General features: G+C 42.3%; 2 protein-coding genes across 4 annotated transcripts in view; one reads left to right on the top strand and one right to left on the bottom strand.

Moving 5' to 3' along the window:
• Nucleotides 1–15797, bottom strand: part of LOC147820672 (EF-hand calcium-binding domain-containing protein 3-like) — a 51271-nt gene extending 35474 nt beyond the window's left edge. For all 3 annotated transcript variants that reach the window (XM_087203831.1, XM_087203830.1, XM_087203833.1), the window contains exons 1-4: nt 12795–15797; nt 7388–7531; nt 5688–5768; nt 1635–1921 (exon numbers count right to left, since the gene is read on the bottom strand). The gene's annotated coding sequence lies outside the window, so the exon portion shown is untranslated. The remainder of the gene's footprint in view (nt 1–1634; nt 1922–5687; nt 5769–7387; nt 7532–12794) is intronic.
• A 39-nt stretch (nt 15798–15836) lies between these two features.
• Nucleotides 15837–18732, top strand: LOC147820671 (uncharacterized). The gene is made up of 3 exons (XM_087203828.1): nt 15837–16218; nt 17604–17722; nt 18052–18732. Exons 1-3 carry the CDS (start codon nt 15937–15939, stop codon nt 18263–18265), a joined length of 615 nt encoding a protein of 204 aa, XP_087059954.1. The 5' UTR covers nt 15837–15936; the 3' UTR covers nt 18266–18732.
• The last annotated feature ends 953 nt before the right edge of the window (nt 18733–19685 follow it).

Raw genomic sequence — 19685 nt, 5'->3', positions numbered from 1 at the left:
TCTAAATTTTGATGGAATCTCATTTATCAATTTTTTTCTTTTATACATCATGTTTTTTGTATCCTAGGTAGTTCTTGCCTGCCCTGAATTCATAAATATTTTCCCTTATAATTTCTTCTTAAAGTTTTATACTTTTAGGCTTTCATATTTAGGTTCATAGATCCCTTCAAGTTATTTTCATGTATGGAAAGAAAGAGTTGAGGTTAATTTTTTATACACGGATCCCAGGTGTTCTAGTGCCATTTGCTGAAGACACTATCTCTTCCTTGGCTCTTGAATCAAGTTTATATTCTATAAAATGCTAATGTTAAATAATCTTTCAAAACTCAGTGGACCATATATGTGTGGTTCTATTTCTAGATTCTCTGTTTTATTCAAATGATCTATATCTCTTTCCTAACACCAACACTGCCTTGATTGCTGTAGCTTTAGAAGTCTTAAAATTGGGTGCTAAACATCTTCCAACACTGTTGTTTTTGTTTTTGGTTTTTCTGGGTCCTTTGTACTCCTACATAACTTTTAAAGTTCAATATCCAGTTTGTCATTTATAGCAAGTATACACAGACCTGAATTTTTATATATTCCTTGTGTTTTCTAATCCTGCTAAATTCAAGTACAAGTTCTAGGGGCTCCTAGAGATTTCTTAGTATTTTCTCTGTAGATGATCATTTCATCTACATATGAAGATTTTGCTTCTGCCATGCCAATCCTATCCTAGTTGTGTCATTTTATTTGCCAGACTATTTTGATTTAGACCTATGTTTCAAAGTCTAATGGACAGATGAAGAGTAGGCATATATGCCCTTGTTCCCCACTTTAGAGAGAAAGCATTGTATCGTCTCCATTCGTAGAAGGAGTTTTTCTTGGAAGTATGGAATACATGTCTTTGATCTGTTGAGAAGGTTCTGTTCTACTTCTAGTCTCCTGATAGCTTTTACCATGAACAGCTGTAGAATTTAGTCCAATACTCTTTCTCCAACTAGTAACAGGATCATATGGCTTTCTCCTTTCCTCTGTTAAAATGATGACTTTTGGGGGTGGATCTTCCAATGCTGAACCAACACTGCCATCCCTATAATAAAACCACTTTCTACATACTGCCAAAAAAAAAAAAGATATATCATGTATAGGTAAAACTCCCTTTGATAAATGTGATTGTTATGTATATGTAAACTGTACCAATAAAATTAATTTAAAACACTGATTCTTCTCTTTGTAACATGTGTTTTAAGCTCTATGAGCCTCAATTTCCTTTTCTGAAGATTAATAGGATCACACACATACAGTATTCAACAAGTTAAGTTTTTGTTTTATTTATTTATTTATTTTGGTACCGGGGATCAAACTCGGGACCTTGCGCTTGCAAGGCAGGCGCCAGAACCACTGAGCTAAATCCCCGGCCCAACATGTTAAGTTTTTACACCGTGCCTGGCACATAGTGAGTGCTCATCAAAATTAGGGCTGTTAGGATTGGGGATTTAGCTCAGTGGTTCCGCCACCTTCCTCGCAAGCGCAAGGTCCCGAGTTCGATCCCCGGTACCAAAAAAAAACATTTACGGTTATTCTTATCATGAATCCTTTCCATAAAATATTATACCAGTTTCACAATCTACAAAATGCTTTCAGAAACACACCTTAGTAGGAGAGCCAATGATTGTTGGTAAAGGATTTTCAAAGAACCAATCAGAGCTCCGTGGAGATGATCCCATGTGCTTGGTGGGAGAGGTTCGAAGGCTGCCAGGCAGACTCGGCTGAGGTGAGTAGTTGTACCCAGCCCCAGCATGGGATGGGCACACAGGGTCAGAGTGCTGTTTTCTGAGCTTCTGCTTGTTTTGATAGATGTCAGTGAGGGTGGGGGCGCTTTGCAGCCTAGCACCCAATAAGAGAGACTGCGGTGACTGAGCCTGTGGCACTGGAGAACCTACCAAGAAAATGAACGTAATAGTAACCCAAAGTGAGGAAGTACAAGGCAAAACCCTAAGAAATTAGAAGACAATTATTAGTGAGAATTCTGATGAGTGTCTTACTTTTCTTGAGACAGTCTAATTACTAGCTAGGCAAACTTTACAAAATAAGTATGCTATTGTATTCTCAGGAGATTTAATGACAATGGATAGATCGGCTGTTTTTAGCTGTGGCTATCAACTCAGATTAATGCAAGGTCTGAAGAGATCTATAAATTTAATGGTTAAAGGAAATAAAAACAACAAAGACCTACATTGAACAAGATGATTTCTAATCTTTATATGCACCACACTTGGGTATATGAATGTAATTATTCTCTTTTCTTACATAGCAACTAAAATAAACTTTCAAACTAACCCAGGATAACCCCTTACTAAAAAATATGCAAACCGCAGTCTAAGTCCTAAAGATAATAGAGCTATCCTGAGTTTTATTATGTCTAACAATAACAAGCATAGTGATGTTTTGTGTTTTGTCAGTTTCATCAGTGATACATTTAAAGCCGAGCGTATTCATATTCTCTACAAAGACAACACTTGTCTCCCAGTTTTCTTGAACTTTAAGGGGACCTCACATCAAGGGACTGAGAGACTAGGCACTCCTCTCCTTACATAACCAACCACCTTATTGCCTACCGTAAGAGTTGTCCACTTACATGGTACTTTTATCTTAATGTGGCCAGTGCCTAGTTAATTGAGTTCTAGTTACACATTCTCTGGAGTTTCTTGCAAGCAAAACCATCACCAGTAACATCAAAAGCATACAGAAATTCTTAGTGCCCTAACCATCTACTTTTTTTTTTTTTTTTTTGGGTACCGGGGATCAAACTCGTGTCTTTCCGCTTGATAGGCAGAAGGCGGAACTGCTGAGCTAAATCCCCAGCCCACCATCTACTTTCTAAAAACAGACAGGGATAGAAGCTTTGCTTACTGACTACTCTTGGCTTGATCTCGTTCCAAACCTGACATTCAGTTTTTTAGAATTGTGTTTTGTCTTTTATAGAAATAAATTTTATAAATACATAAGTAAAATTAGTGGCAAAATATTATGAATGGTGAATTACATCATCTCTTTCTTAAGCTTTATTTTTATTTTTACTTTATTTTTTTGTTCTTTTATTGGTACATTTTAGGTATACAATTTGTTTACATTTATCATTGGGTGTTTGTACCTGTACATGATACATCTTGGTTCTTCTTTTTTCCCCCATTACCTGTGCACCCTTCAACCCCTCCACCCTTCCCTATTTACATAGATTTCATTTCCATTTTCTTTTTCTTTTCTCATAGTTTTTTCTTTCCCTCTTTTCCTTTCCCCTTCCCCTCTCTTCACTCCTTCGTCTTTGGACCTTTTTTCCTATTTCAAATTATCAATTATTCATTTTCATCATTTTAACCCTTGTTTACACTATCAGTTTCTCACGCTAGAGGAACTATTCAGTATTTACACATGTGTATCCTATTTATTTCCCTTAAGAGTATGGCCTCGATATGCATCCATTTAGCTATAAATGACTCTGGTTTTTCGTTCTTTATGGCTTAGTACTCCATTTTATTAAAAAACCACATTTTCTTTATCCAGTTTCCAGCTGATGGGCACTTGGGCTGCTTCCAAGCTTTAGCTATTACAAACTGTGCCGCTATGAACATGGGTGCACATATATCACTGTGGTATGATTCTTTTAATTCTTTTTGGAAGATACCCAGCAGGGGAATAGCTGGGTCAAATGGGACCTCTAGTCCTAGTTCTTTGAGGTATCTCCATACTGATTTCCACAGTGGTTGCACCAGTCTGCACTCCCACCAACAATGGAGAAGGGTGGGTTCCTTTCTCCCCACAACCCCGCCAGCATTTACTTGATTTCTTGATAGCAGCCATTCTCTGTGGGGTGAGGTGGAATCTGTGTTGTTTTCATCTGCATCCCTCCAATGATGAGTGATGTTGAACATTTTTTCATATATGTGTTTGCTGCTTTTACTTCTTTGTCTGAGAAATGTCTGTTCATCTCAGAGGCCCATTTTTGAACTGAGTCTTTGAATTTGGGGGGTCTGATTTTTTTCAATTCTTTATATATTCTAGATAGTAGACCTTTGTCTGAGGTACAGCTACTAAAAATCTTTTCCCATATTGTAGATTGTCTGTTAGCTCTGTTGGTGGTTTCTTATTTTTAGAAAGCAAAAAAATATTAAAAACCTTAGAAAATAGTAATTTTCTAAATTACATACGATTCCTTCAACTAACTCCTCACGTGCCCATACAACAGAACTTGACTTATAAAAGTATAATTCACATGTATCTTTTTAGTCACACACATATATATAATATAGTAAAGCAATAAGCATGTTTTTCTTTTTTATCTGAATACTCTCTCTTTATCAAGAATATATTAATCTGTGAGCCAAATTAAACTTCTCTTTTAAATTATAGGTGTATTGCTACACTTGAACTTGTAATCCTTCTGCCTCAACATCCTGGAGTGCTGGGATTACAGGAGTAGGCTACCACACCCAGATTTCACCTTTCTGTTGTACTATAAATAATTAGTTTATGTCTACTAGTCTCACTACACAGTGACTACCCCGAAGAAGGTAGGGATAAATTGATTTAGTGTTGTGTTCTCAGACACTGATCCTGTTTCAGCTGACTTGGAAGCATTTGGAAAGTGGAGAAGGACTGAATTGAGAGAGCTGGAGCATCAGAGTTCTAAAAGCCTAGTTTTTCATTCTTCATTATTGCTGCTGTTTGACACTGAAGAAGTCACTACCCCTCCTGGTTTACCTACTTTTCCATAAATAAGGAGGAGATATCCCATCTGCCCTTCAGGGTTCCTCTAAGAATTCATTAAACAATTAATAGAAATTTGTACCTCAACTGCAAGAAATTAATATTTAATATTAATAAAGTTCATAGCCTTCATTCACTTCTTTCTTCAGATTTGTAAGGTGCTCACCAGCATAAAAAAAAGCTTAAATAAAGAGTATGAAGGCCAAATTTTATGTCACGCACATACCAAATGACAGTGTCTCTAAAATCAGAGGCCTCTAGACACAAAATGCATTCTGAGCAGTAAGGAAATTAGTTGAGACATTTGACAAGCCTCTAACCCTAACCCACTGATTTCTAGGTAAATATTTCAGATAATAATTTTGCTGGAATTATCTGGATTTTTATTGCCTATTTCATCCAGATTTTATGTGAAAATCATTTGAAACAAAATACATCAAAAATATATTTATCGGGCCGGGGAGTCAGCTCAGTGGTTCTGGCGCCTGCCTCGAAAGCTCAAGGTGCCAAGTTCAATCCCTGGTACAAAAAAAAGAAAAAAAAAGTATGTATTTATCAAAGTCATGAAATTTCACTTTCTATATTTTCATTATATGTGTGACAATCAAAATTTACCTGTTATTTCATTCCTAAGAATATCTTCATAAAGTAATTTTATATGTAAAAAGGGATATTACCTATATGACACACAGAAACACATTAGGAGGCCAGGGATGTAGCTCAGTGGCTCAGTGCCTGCCTCAATAGCATAAGATTCTGAGTTTAATCTCCCCAGTCCCCCCCCCAAAAGAAACACATTAGACCAAGATTCTAAAAAATAGGATAGCAGAGGAAATATTTCATATCAATTCAGTTCTTCTGATAAGACCAGAAAAACACAACTTAAATCCATTCATAATGAAATTCAAATTATTAAAATACCAAATACATTTTCCTACCTGAGGAGTTTCTACTCCTGGATTCATGGCCCTGAAGATGCCCACAGCAGCACTGACTAAACTGCTCAGGAATGGTACCAACTATAAAAGAAAAGATGGAGAAAGGAACAAGAAATTATTTAAAACCAGTGAAGGATGCAAACAGGCAACATATGCACAAACTGCTCAGTATATACTGTAATAGCTTACAAAATTTTAAGTCGTAAAGCTTTAGTTTGGAACTAACATGGAACCAATGATGTAGGAATTGGGCATGCTAAGATTAAAAAGTATATAACTGGATCAAAAGGAAAGAAGGCCATGTAAATGAATCAATGCCTATACAAGCATGTGTAAGACAGAAGCACAAGAGTTTGAACAAAATGCATGAGCCTTGTGGAACCGAAGAGCACAACTGACCAAAAGCCCAGCTGCCGTCCCTGTGGATTCCTATTTATGCTGAGGCTAGGCCTCCCCAGGGGCTGCTCCTAGCCAATGACTAATTCAGGCCTGTTGGAGTAGGTCAGGGAATTCCTCTGTCAACTCAGGGCTTAGGGCTACTCCTGCAGCCTGACTAAAACATTCTTAGAACTGCACTATAGTTTCAGGTCTCCACAGACATTTTTCTTGACTGCAGATATAAGGTTTAAATTTTATCTTCAAAGATTTTGGAGTACACCTTAGGGACAGCTACGGGGTGAGGAAGGGGCAGAATTTTGCTTGAAGATTTTTTTTTTTAGCTAAAAAAAGAAGTGATGAGGGGCTGGGGATTTAGCTCAGTGGTGCTGCACCTGCCTCACAAGCTCAAGGTCCTGAATTCAATCCCCAGTACCAAAGAAAAAAAAGAAGTGATGAGGAAATTTAAGCTGATTTTTGGTGTTTTTTTTAAAAAATTACTATCACAGGGCTCTTAGGGAATGGTTATATGCAGCCCTGCTCTGCCTGCCTTCTTCTGAGGCATCTTGCTCTCCACCTTAGTTCTCCTCCAGCAGTTCTGACTGCAGCCAGGGCCCCTCCACACCACCTGTTTTTCCCATTACCTCAATGCTGCTTCTCATAAATGCTATGAAGTTCGGGGATTTAACTCAATGGTTCGGCTGCCTATCTCTCAAGCACAAGGTCCTGAGTTTGATCCCCGGTACAAAAAAAAATTAATGCGGTGGACTTAGTAGCTTTGGCTTCCCATACTCTGAGTTGAAGCATTTTCTCTGCCTCTTAAATTTCACTGAAGGGGTGGTTTGTGGTTTTTCTGTTTACATAAGGGTTCTCCTTGTTACCATGAATGATTTCTAAGTGAAGTGAGAAGATCTGTAACAAAGCTGCTACTATATTCCTAGTGGAGATGGAAGGCTTCTGATGAATGTGACCCAAGGCTTTTTGTATTTTAATCTTTAGACGTCTGAGTGATGAGTCAGGTAAGGCACTCTATGCATTTTAACCTAGGATCTCTGATTCTGCAGTTAGAACCCAAATCCAGTGAGAGTGCTTTTGATATACAAGATCCAGTTATTGACTGTATTTTCAACAGCAATCCCAACAGATTTATACAGAGGTTCTCAAAGGAGAGTTAGGAGTTGGATAAAGTAAGAAGAAAGCGTCATGCCCTCCAATCAGGTCAGAATCACTACTATGGTAAACTCATGTTCCTAAAAAGAGTGCATCGCGTCAGATTTGTTATAGTGAAAATAAGGTTGAAAATAGCTGCTTTAAATTCTCCTTACCCAAAGGGGAAGGTGAGTAAGGCCTGGAAGACCCAGTAGAGTCTTCGTCCAACTGTCTGTACTGTGTCTGCTGGTGCCGGGGAGCAGGGTCCCAGCCTGAGGAAGCCCAGGGGGCTGGTGTTAGACCTTCGTACCACAGCAGACCTGGTGAGAAAAGGAGAATTCTTTACTCTTGTAGGTTCTAGGATTTCCATTTTTTGATTGTTTTGTCTGAAATTTCCTAACTATATGCCACAAAAAAAACCACTTTCTAAAAATGTGTAGCAGTCATACGGAACAAATATAAAAAGTATAAAATAGGGCCGGGGATTTAGTTCAGTGGCACTAGGTCCTGAGTTTGATCCCTGGTACCAAAAAAAAAAAAGCATAAAATGACACAGAGTACAATCTGCGTCACCTCTTCTCTAATTCTCAACACTTCTCTAATCCTATTCAAAAAGCTACCAGAAGGGCTGGGGATTTAGCTCAGTGGTTCTGCCAACTGCCTTGCAAGTGCAAGGATCCCACTTCGTTCCCCAGTACAAAAATAAATAAATAAAGACAATGGAAAAAGCTACCAGAGCCAGGAGTGGTGGCTATAGGTACAGGTATAGGTGGGATTATAGGTAATCCCAGCAATCGGGAGACTGAGGTGGGAGGACCGGTGCAAGTTTGAGGCCAGCCTGGGCTACATAGTGAGTTCAGGGCCAGCCTGAACTACAAAGGGAGACCCTACCTCAAAAAAACCAAAAAATTACCATGAGTTTTAGTTTCTAGCATAGCATTCCAGAATCCCTTAATGCATATACAGTATAACCAAAATGAATACATATTATTATATTCATCTTGTTTTAACAACAAAGATGATATATATTACTTACTTTCAGTTTGTGTTAGGTCCCCTTTATACTCTTTTTTTTCCCCCTTTATACTTTGTTTTTGCCCTTTATACTCTTAAACATTACTAAAGACTCCAGAGAATTTTTGTTTATACAACATCATCTACTGATACTTACTGTATTTGAAATTAAAATGAGAACTTTAAAAAATTCATTAACAATAGTAAATGTATGAAATTTAACAGAAGAATATGAAAAATAAGCATATTTTCCCTTTAACCACGCAGCAGAGTGTGACAGTACTTCACAACTTATGATTGCATCCTATCATGTTGTATGGGTAGAATGTGTTTCTTTCTCCACTTGTCCATTAAGTGGTAGACAGTTGGATGGTTTTCTCTAGTGGCATTTCCTGCGAGCTTCTCTCCTGGTGTCCTGTAGCACCAGGTTAAATTTCACCCCATTCAGAGATTAGGCAATAGAGCTAGCAATCGGGGAGCTGGGACTTTAACTTCAACTTTCTGACTTTGAAAATCATAGATTCATGTGACAGAAGAATCAGAAAGGTGTGAAAATGTATTTCATGAAAAGGCACCATTCTCCACCTACCAACTTCACACCTACAGTCTTCCTTGCTCTCTCAGGCACATCTACATCGACCGCTTGGTCCATCCTTCCAGAGAAATTATGGACTCACAGCACCATGTGTACTTATCACAACTGACGGAATACTCTGTCCCACTCACTTGAAATTCTTCTTCCTTTATATTTTGTTAAATCCCAATGTGCTTTTGTGTTAGTTTTTCAGAAATATTTAGGGGCGGTTCATATGTGCTGTTTCTCTGGAATCCCTTTCATCAACTTCTAGAACCATCCCTGAGATCCATCTAGGCACCCTGAAGGCTGACCACTGAGGAAAAGGAATCTATCTGTAGATTTCCTCAGCCATAGCCAGCTTCACACAGTCTCCACCGGTTAAAACTCAAGCCTGACTCACGTTACTGCAGTCACACTAGAAGGTAGAGAGGAGCTCGCTGACCGGAGGATCAAAAGCATAGGCAGTGCACATCAAGCTGGGCTGGCTGCAGATGCCTTCCCTCATGCTGGGGCACACGGTGTCACTCACCTGACAGGGCCTTTTTCACAGCCCTTCTTGAATTTCCTGCAGAAATCCATCAGGCAAACTTAGTTGCCAATGCTTCAAAAGGAACAACCACAACCACAACCACTCCGCGCCCCCCGCCCAGCCTCTGGCCTTTTGACTGTGCAGCTACTTGGTTACACACTGCAGAGGCATAGGGGGACATAAAAGCCATTGTCCTGAGCGGCACAAGTGAACAACAGAGAGAGGGCCTGTCTTAGGCTCCCTGATGAAAACAAACCCACTGGAAAAGTGAAGGGAATCTCTGCAATAAAGGCACACCAGACCACTGTGATTGGTAAGTTGGAGGGACAGGGAGCTCAACTTATCACCAGCTCCCATCGGAACCTGGAATCTGCCTCAGTCTCACGGGTCTGGGACCAGCTTACTGAGACTCATTGACTTATAACTGCACACTGCTGCCCACGTTGTCTATTGTGACAGCAGAGACATACCCTGAAGGAGGCCCTTCATCTTTAAAGGTGATAGATTAATAACTACCACAAATTGTCATTCTCTAAGATGTATCTGATGCTATGGTGTTGCTGATTGTATCACTTGGGCTAAGGGGTTGTGATTGATCTACACAGTTGTCTTTCCTGGTATAATGAAAATGAGATAGCCTCAGAGTCATTAGAGACTCAAAACCTAAAGACCAGCTATATCCGGAAGACACCTCTGAGAAGCAATCATTCCATAAGGGTTTTAAATACATCAACAAAGATCTTACAATAAACAACTTCACAATATCAACCCAGGAACTAAACCAAGGACAGTACCAAAAACAAAAATGAGAAGACATTTAAGAAAGTCACAAACCCAGACTTCCACCCCACAAAAGGCAAATTCTGGGGGAAATGAGGTGGAAAAACATGATAATCAACCACCTGGACACCCTGAACTGATAGCACAGGAAGTAACAGAACAGATGAATGACGCTCTAGAAAAATTCAAAGCAGAAATAATCTCCAAGATAACTACACAGATGGTGAGCAGAGTGAGAGATACGATTAGAGGCTCTAGAACAGGAACCGATAAAAAAAAAAATAGATGAGCTCAGAAACATGCTGGAAGCCATGAACGCCCAGCATAAGAAAGAAATGGAAACCATGATCACCCATCATAAGAAAGAAATGGAATCCATGAAACAGATTCAAACAGATATTCAGGACATTAAAAACTCCATTGAAAGCATGCAGAGCAGATTAAGAGAATCTGAAGATAGAATATCAGATATAGAAGACGGGATTTGCGGGGCAGGACCATGAAAACAGAAATTTCTTAAAAATAGTAAGGGACCATGAGAAATCAATTCAGCAGCTGCTAGATGATGCAAAGAAGAACAACATAAGACTGATAGGAGTCCGCGAAAAAACAGGAGAAAGTACAATTGACATAAAACACTGTTCACAGGAGTAATAGTAGAAAACTTCCCAGACAGAGGCGGAGAATTGGACATACAGATAAGTGAGGCATATAGAACTCCACCCAGCCACGATCAAAAAACAAAAAATCTACACTTAGACATATAATAGTCAAGTTCCCAGAAACCCAACAGAAGAACAAAATCCTACAGGTAGTTAGAAGAAAGAAACAAATCACCTATAAAGGAAAGCCCATCAGAATCACGGCAGACTTCTCAACACAAACCCTCAAATCAAGGAGAGCCTGGAGTGAAGTACTTCGAGCCCTAAAAGAAAATAATTTCCAACCTAGACTGTTGTATCCTGCAAAATTCTCTTCCAAAATCGATGGGGAAATTAGATACTTCTTGAACAAAGAACACCTGAGAAATTTCATGAACACCAAACCAGCACTCCAAACAATTCTAAGCAATATCCTAGAAAAAGGCAACGAAGGTCACAACTCCATGAGGCTCAACAGAGGGAAGCCACCAGGCAAGGTGAGAAACTAAAGGGAAAGAGGGAAAAAGAAAGAAGAGCCAACAACAGTAAAACATCATGACAAGGATGAGCCAATATCTATCAATTATAACTATCAATGTTAATGGCCTCAATTCACCAATCAAAAGAAGTAGACTGACAGAATGGATTGAGAAGTAAACCCCAGCAATATGCTGTATACAAGAAACACCTAACTCAAAAACAAATTCATAGACTGAAAGTAAAAGGATGGAAAATGGCTCTCCATGAGACAGGAACCCAGAAAAAAGCAGAGGTAGCAATCTTATTTGCAGACAAAGTAGATTTCAAACCAAAACTAATTAAGAGAGACAAAGATGGTCACTACATCCTTGTGAAGGGAACAATCCAAGAGGAAGAGATGACAATCCTAAATATATATCCACCAAATACGAATCCCCCCAAGTATACAAAACAAATATTAATGGACATGAAAAACCAAGTAAGCACTAATACAATTGCAGTGGGGGACCTCAATACCCCACTATCACAAATAGACAGATCATCTAGACAAAAAATTAACAACGAAATTTAAGAACTGAACCAAGCTACTGAACAAATGGACTTAATAGATATTTACAGAGTGTTCCACCCCACAAAATCAGAATACACATTCTTTTCAGCTGCACACGGGTCATTCTCCAAAATAGACCACATGCTAGCTCACAGGACATGTCTAAGTCAATGTAAAAGAGCTGAAATCACTCCATGTACATTATCAGACCACAGTGCAATGAACTTGGGGATCAATAACATGAGAAACTGCAAAACTCCCACAAACACGTGGAAATTGAACAACACCCTCCTGAATAACCAATGGGTCACAGAGGAAATTAAAGAAGAAATTAGACAGTTTCTACAAGGAAATGATAATGCCATTACAACGTTGAGGAATCTATGGGACACAATGAAAGCAGTTCTAGGCGGCAAATTCATAGCAGTCAATGCCCATATGAGGAAAACACAGAGAACTCAGATAAATAACCTAATGCAGAAGCTCAAACTCCTAGAAAAAGAAGAGAATAACAAACCCAAACCGCACACAAGAGAGGAAATTATAAAGATCAGAGAGGAAATCAATGCAATGGAGACTAAGACAACGATACAAAAAAATTAATGAAACAAAGTTGGGTTTTGGAGAGAATAAATAAAATCGATAAACCTTTAGCCAACCTTATCAAAAAAAAGGAAAGAAAAGGCTCACATCCATGCAATTAAGAATGAAAAAGGGGAAGTCACAAGAGAACCAGCAGAAATCCAGAGGATCATAAATGCCTACTTCGAGAACCTTTACTCTAATAAAATGGAAAACACAGAAGACATGGACAGATTCCTAGAAACATATGAATTGCCAAAGTTCAGTGAAGAAGATACAGAAATTCTACACACCCCAATAGCAGTGAGTGAAACTGAAAATGTAGTATGTCCTGGGTCCCTACACCCGGACTCCCGCGCTCGCACGCCCGACCTAGAAGACAACACCACTGAGGCGCAGAGAACCTGGCGCCCTTGCGGCTCCTACTCACCCGCCAGGCGCAGCTCCCGCTCCGTTTCCGCCCACCTCGCAGCCGCCCGCAGCCACCGCGGTCCTCAGCTCGGAGACGCTGGGCGAAAGGTCCCGTGCTCCCACCGGCCCGACGGCTCCCCGCCTATCGCCTTCAGGGCGCACGCAGACGCAGGGGGGCGCGCGCGAGTCGGCGCCAGGAGCCCTGGGAGTTGCGGTCCAGGAGTCTGCATCTTTGCTGGGCGCCACCTCCCTCGGCCAGCAGCAGGTGCTCCGGCCTTTCTCGCTGCTTCCTCTGTCTCGAGGACTCGTCTTCCACTCCTGGAGGATGGACGAGGGTTTCCACGAAAGACCTGGACGACCCCCCGCTTCTTGGCATTCCACACCAGCGTTCTTCAAGAGTGGAAACGGTGGGGCACTCCTGTAATCTCAGTGCTTGGGGAAGCTGAGGCAGGAGGATCTCAACTTCAGCTCAGCTGGGGCAACTCAGTGACTTCGTAAGACCCTGTCTCGCCATATATGTACATATATATGCATGTATATATACCATGTATATATATGTACATGTACATATAAAGTTGGACACAAGGTGTCTCTCTCTCTCTCTCTCTCTCTCTCTCTCTCTCTCTCTCTCTCTCTATATATATATATATACACACACATAGGCTGGGGATGTAGCTCGGTGCAGAGGCCCTGGGTTAAATTCCAAATATTGAAAAACAATTATTTCAAAGTGAGGTACTGGGACCGGTAGCTTCAGCATCATGTAGGAACTTGATAAAACTGCACATTCTCCTACCTACCGAGGCTATTTTGTTTTTGTTTTGTTCTTCCTTTCTTTTGGTGGCACTGGGAAAGGAACCCAGGACCTCACATTTGCTAGGTAAGAACTCTACCACTGAGCTACACCTCTAGGTCTACTTGGTTTTACCGTATTAAAAGCTCTGAAGAGGGCCAGGGATCTAGCTCAGTGGTTCTGCCACTTACCTCACAAGCAGAGGATCCTGAGTTCCACTGCCAGTACCAAAACAAACAAACAATTAACAACTACAAATTCTGAAGGTGGGTCCCACCAATCTACCATATTTTGCAGACACCTCAAGTGATTCTGACTTTGAGAACTTGACTAAGCTTCCCCCTGCCCGCTCCAAGCAGCTTAGGATTCCTATGGCAGTACAGTTATTACATACATACATACATACATACATACATACATACATACATACATACGTACCTGTGTGCCCCTAGGTAAACTGCAGGAAACCCAGGAATTTATATCCCAGCCAAAACCTCTCCTCTCACTCTATGCCACGTCCAACAACATCTCTAGCCCGCATCCAAGACACCCAAAACTCAAGGTCATGAAATAACCCAGGATTCTCCAGGCCTGGGGATTTAGCTCAGTGCTTCTGTCGCTTGCCTTGCAAGCTCAAGGATCCGAGTTCGATCCCCGCTACCAAATACAAACCAAAGAAATATTTTAAAAACTATTTTAATGTATATGTCCATTTGCTTCATTTTATTGAAGAGAAAGTTTGGTGCTTATAGCTGCTTGTTTTTTCAGTATAAGAATCTTTATTGTCTATGACTCAAACTCCGAGCCATTCTTTTCAGATTCTGACACACGATGCATTAACTATCGCTACTCTCTAATGACTTTCTTCTGAAATTTGGTTTTATTTTTTCACAGAAGAAGAGCGCTTTTGATATTTTCATTATTAATATCCACTTTTATTACATTAAAATAAAAAACATAAAAATTGAAAACATTCTGAAGACAGCAAATATTTATTGCATTACCCACTATCAAATTACTGAGGATCAGTAATAAAGGAAAGTGACAAAGAGACTATGCATAAAAAGAAACAAAAGGAAACCAACCACTTCAAAAGATGTATCACCAATCTCTCAGTTAAACAGACAGCAACACTATGAGCTCACAAGTTCACAGCTAGGTATTTTCCCCTGGGAATGAAAGTCTATATTCCTACAAACGTGTGTATAGGAACGGTCGGAGCAGCTTGAATTTTAAGGGTCAACACGGGAAAAAAAACAAATGGCCATCCGCAGATGGATGCGTGAACCATTGTGATTCATCCACACGATGGCGTGCAATGGCTTCGCCACTGACAAGCAACAGCACAGGGGGAATGCAGCATGGTGACACTGCTTGAATAAGACCTACCAAAGAACACTGCTATTGAAGGCTTACGGGTCTCCATCGCCTCTAGAAAAGGCAAATGATCCACCAGGGGTGCAAAGCACATGGTCTTCTTGGGATGGGAGGACAGCAAGTGATAACAACAGCCACAAGAAAAGTTTCCAGATGATGTGTGCGTGTGTTCTTCATCACCATTGGGGTGATGATCTCTACAGATGTAAAAAGAATTCACCTTGCAAATACCGCCTGCTGTCCCTCCTCACACTGAGTACGGAGTACTACAGCAGTTTGTGGTCGAGTTCCATATCGAAGTAGGAATAAGGAATCAACTTATATGTCCCTGAAAATTAACACCTACTAGGGATCCTCTACTCCCATAGATGCAGGGGTTAACATTTAAAACATTCATACCTGTTAAGGAAAATTATTATGGACATTCTTAATACATCTCCATACTCGCGACTGAAAAGGAAATAAAACTGAAACCGACCCATGAAAGAAAATCATCTTAAAATTTCACAGATCTCCAAGTGATATCACTGAGCACTGCATCTTCAGAGACAATGGACCCTCTGGATGGAAAAGGACACTCTGCCCTGGGGCCGCCACATTTAAGCATCTGCATATTTGTTGCGTTAAATCTTCAACGTTCACCAGAGTCTCAAACCACACAGCTTTTCTAGGTTTTCACTTGCTGTTTCTAAGGGGAGAACAGAGATTTCTTCCACTATGAAAAGAAAGGGGTCCCCTTCTGTCCCTCTTAGACAGAACCTATCTTGCGATCAAATTGTCCTACTCTTAAAACACAAACGAAAAGAAGGGGGGCTTCTTATCGGAAAGTGTCTTCTTATCAGAAGGGGGGGGGCTCAGCTAAGGACCCCAGCACATGACCTCACTTCCTTGGTGACAGGTCCAAACAGACCTTGGAACCCTGTCACCAGGCACCACGGTCTAGCGCCAACTGCCCTCCCAGTCACTTGGCTGGAAATAGGCAGCAGCGAACATGCTGTGCTGCTTTCCCAGGCCTCCAGGCCGCAGCCTCGGGACCCCACGCAGGGAAACCACTTGCCAACGAGTGAGAGGATGGTTCACTCGGCCCAGAAGCTTCAGGACCCTCATCAGGAACCACCCAACAGTCACGGGCAGCCCAGGGCAGGTCTCACCAGACCCAGCCCCCAGATGCCCAGAGACGAGAGAGAGCCCAGGGCAGGTGTCCCGAGGCCCGACCTTCATCCGCTCAGAGGCACCGAATCCACTACAGGTCTACGTAGACCCGGACACCACTGTGAGTCCCTTGGCCCAAATCCAGCACTTCATCCTCAGAGTGTGTGGGAGATGGGAGGGGGAACAGGGTGCTGAGAGAAGTCCTCCTGGACAGGCACAGGTGGCGGGAGGCCGGGAGCTGAGGGTCCTATCACTCGCCCACCCTGCACAGGGCTGCCAGGGAGACAAAGGCAGTGCCCAAGGGGTTGTCCACAGCTCCACTGTCATCTCCTATCCTCCTGAGGAGGGCAGCCCGCGACAGGGCGGCGTGTTGTTCTTTGAGGAGCACAAGGTTGTCTGGGGGCAAAAACGGCACAAACTGTGGTCTAGCACAGCCTCACGCTTCCCTGCCAACTGCTGGGCACTGTCCCAACAGAGCTGGACGCTGGACACAGGACACCTCCGGGAGCTGGTCACTGGGGGCCTGTATGCCACGTCCCTGTACCAGACATTGGGGCCCCACGATTAACCTCAGATGCCAGCTCGGGTGCAGTGTGCGAGTGTGAGCAGAGGGGACTCTGAGCAGAGGAGAACTGAGAGGACCTTTGGGGCTAAATAACCACTTGAGCACCCCCTCCAACGTTTGGTACACAGCGGGCCCGGGGTCCTGTTCCCAAAGGAGTCTGAGGTCCATGTTCTCGTCTACAACATCCTCCCTGCTCAGCCACTCACTTGGCCAGGGGCAAGGTCACTGTCCACACCATGCCGGGAGCATCAGGATACGGACAGGGACACTTCAGTCACTTCACTTCCTGTCATGATTTAACTCTGCCATTTCACCTCCTTGTAATCCTAGACCAAGCCTCCATGTAGCCCTGCCCCAACTGTCCTTCCGCCCTCTCAGCTCTTACACATCATCGCATTGGCAGAGCCCAGCTCACCCACATCAGGCCATGCTACTCTGTCCTTTTCTCTGGCTCTTGCTGTCTCACACCGTGGGGCCCCGCTGGCTACGTGACATTGTACAGGGGAGGCAGGGAGCGCAGCCGCTCGACCTTACAAGGCTAAGGAAGCCGCACCTGATTCTGTCCCTGAGACTTCTCATCAGAAACCAGGGAACATTCTGTGCGACCTCCTAAACGACAGGGACACCACGGATGGGCCTCTGTTTTCCCATTTCTACAATGGGAGGTCATCACAGGTCTCATGGGCTGTTGCTCTCATGCACAGAGTTATAGACAGCCTCTGCTCCTCTAATGAACTGTCCTGAAAATGCTATTATTCCTTCGTGTGTCTTGTAAAATGTCACGTTCAATACGAGAATCCCTTTTCTAAACGATCCATCCTGTGCCCTCTCTGCCATGGGCCTCTAAGGACCCTTTGGAGTGTGGTCTATGCTTCAGCTCCAAACCCTTTGGATCAGTTGACGGGACACCAATTCCCTATCTCCCCACTGTCTCATCACAGATTGGACATCAATCGGCCGAGAGCCCGGCAGAGGTCTGCAGAGTGAACACAGTGCGGGCAGGGGCACCCCACACCCTGACGGAGCCGCTGGAGAAGGCCTTCCTGGACAGGAAGAGCAGGTGAGTGCCATGCATGCATGAATATACGTGAAGAGACACTAGGTGCAGACGCTTTTCTAGGTAATGACCATGATCTTAGAAGCAGAACAGACACAATCACTCCCCTTTTGGGTTCCAATTTTGGAGGCTGCGCAGTCAGCCCGGGCAGCACAAACAACACTGCTCACATTAGGGGAGATGTGACACCCACCTGGCCTCCCTACCTATCAATACAGAGAGTGCAAGAGGTGGCCAGAAAAGGCAGAGAACAGGGGAGCACACTGCCGCACAAACTAGAGACTCAGCTCTGACTCCTACTCACAGACTCTTACTGCCCACACACTTCTCAGATTTTTATGGAACATCAGCCATGTGCCCTTGGGTGCAAGAACACAGCAGATACCTATTCCCGTCCTCATGGAGCTGACCTGCCAGTGGAGAGACCCTCTCCCAGACAGCAACAACGCCTCTGCTGTAAGACTGAAGAATGAAAGAAGGGTGGTGGTTTCATTTTACAAAGTCAAAGGAGTTTTCTCAAAAAGGAAGAAGGGAAGTTATCTGTGAGGATGGGCAGGTGTGTCTATATGTGTGTTTGTGTGTGTGTGTGTGTGTGTGTCTATGTGTGAGAAATGCAGAATCTTCAGATCAAGCTAAGCAAGAAGAGAAGTAAAGAGAGAACCAAGTAGTTGGGAGGAAGTGGTGGATTCAATAATCTAGAAATTTTGAGGGTGTCAAATTTCTTCATCTTGCTAAAGAAATTAGAAAACCCAAAAGAAACAAGAAAGAAGGAAAGAAAACTGAGCAAGAGAGGAGTTTCTGGTAAGAGAATAAGGACAATCTCTGTTGATCAGATGAGGAAATGAATGAATGGTGCCAGAGTTAATGGTTGAGTCTCCCTCAAATTTCACTGTTGCAGCCCAGTCTCCAGGGTGATGGTGTTTGTGGGGGAGGGGAGGCTTTGGGGGGTGATTAGGTTGGCGATTTCCGGAAAGGGACTAGTGCTTTTATAAAAGAGAGTCTAAAAAAATAAATAAAAAAAATAAAATAAAAGAGAGTCCAAGAGCTCCCTTGCCATGTGAGGACATGGCAACGGGTGCCATCTATAAACCACAAAGTGAGCCTTCACCAGACACCTGCCTCGATATTCAACTTCCTAGAACTATGAGAAATAAACTTCTATTTTACCAAGACTGTGTTTCGGGGTGTGAGTACTGGGGATTAAATATAGGTCCTCTGCATTGAGGTGCATCTCCAGCCTGTTTTTTAAAATTTTGTTCGTTTGTTTTGAGTCAGGATTTTGCTAATTTGCTAAACTGCCCATGTTGGGCTCCAAATTTCAATCCTCCTGTCTCGGCCTCCCAGAGTGCTGCAATTACAGGTGTGTGCCACAACACCCACCCTCAGTCCATCATACATATTTTCATTACAGCATACAGAAAGACAGCCAGACAGAGAGCAAGCATGAAGTAGAGATATTCCACCGGGTACCCTGTGTGGATTCAGCACTGCCCACACTGCTGTGGATAGATGAGTGAAGTGAACTGAGAGGGCAAGGTCACGCACGTGGATATGGAAACCATCCATGAACATGGACTTCAATGTTCAGAAAGTAGTCTGGAAGGAGAGGCAGAGATACAGGCCAAAGATTAAACTTTAGAGAAGCAGAACTTTTGACATGAGCACATATGGGAACAGCCTAGCCATTTCCAAAGGCTCAGGTATTTCAGGGACAAGTACACAGCAAACTCAAGTATTTTAGCAGAATTTGTGTTTCAATCAAGGCAGATGTGGGGAACTGGAACCACTAAAGAGCTTGATCTTTGAGGGAGATTTGCAAGTTATGGAGCTAAAGTTGCAGGGGGATTCTAGATCAGAACCTGGGAAGAAGACAGGTAGGTAGAGGAGAGAGAAGAACAAATGAGGAGCAGGAAACTTAATAAGGATCAAGAAATATGACATGACATAAGTGGATCAATATCAATGT

Source organism: Heterocephalus glaber, unplaced genomic scaffold, assembly GCF_053883595.1.
Source record: "Heterocephalus glaber isolate CG9 unplaced genomic scaffold, H.glaber_assembly_v1.0 deba00001811, whole genome shotgun sequence".
NCBI classification, from domain to species: domain Eukaryota; kingdom Metazoa; phylum Chordata; class Mammalia; order Rodentia; family Bathyergidae; genus Heterocephalus; species Heterocephalus glaber.
Note: the sequence above shows the minus strand (reverse complement) of the source record. Positions and strands in the feature narration are given on the sequence as shown.

What these genes read in the sequence shown, in the direction of transcription:
- LOC147820671 (XM_087203828.1), top strand. Translation starts at nt 15,937, where the DNA reads ATGCTGTGCTGCTTTCCCAGGCCTCCAGGCCGCAGCCTCGGGACCCCA. An exon ending in ACGTAGACCCGGACACCACT is followed by an intron (nt 16,219 to 17,603) that starts GTGAGTCCCTTG and finishes GTCTCATCACAG; the next exon opens with ATTGGACATCAATCGGCCGA. An exon ending in TTCCTGGACAGGAAGAGCAG is followed by an intron (nt 17,723 to 18,051) that starts GTGAGTGCCATG and finishes CACACTTCTCAG; the next exon opens with ATTTTTATGGAACATCAGCC.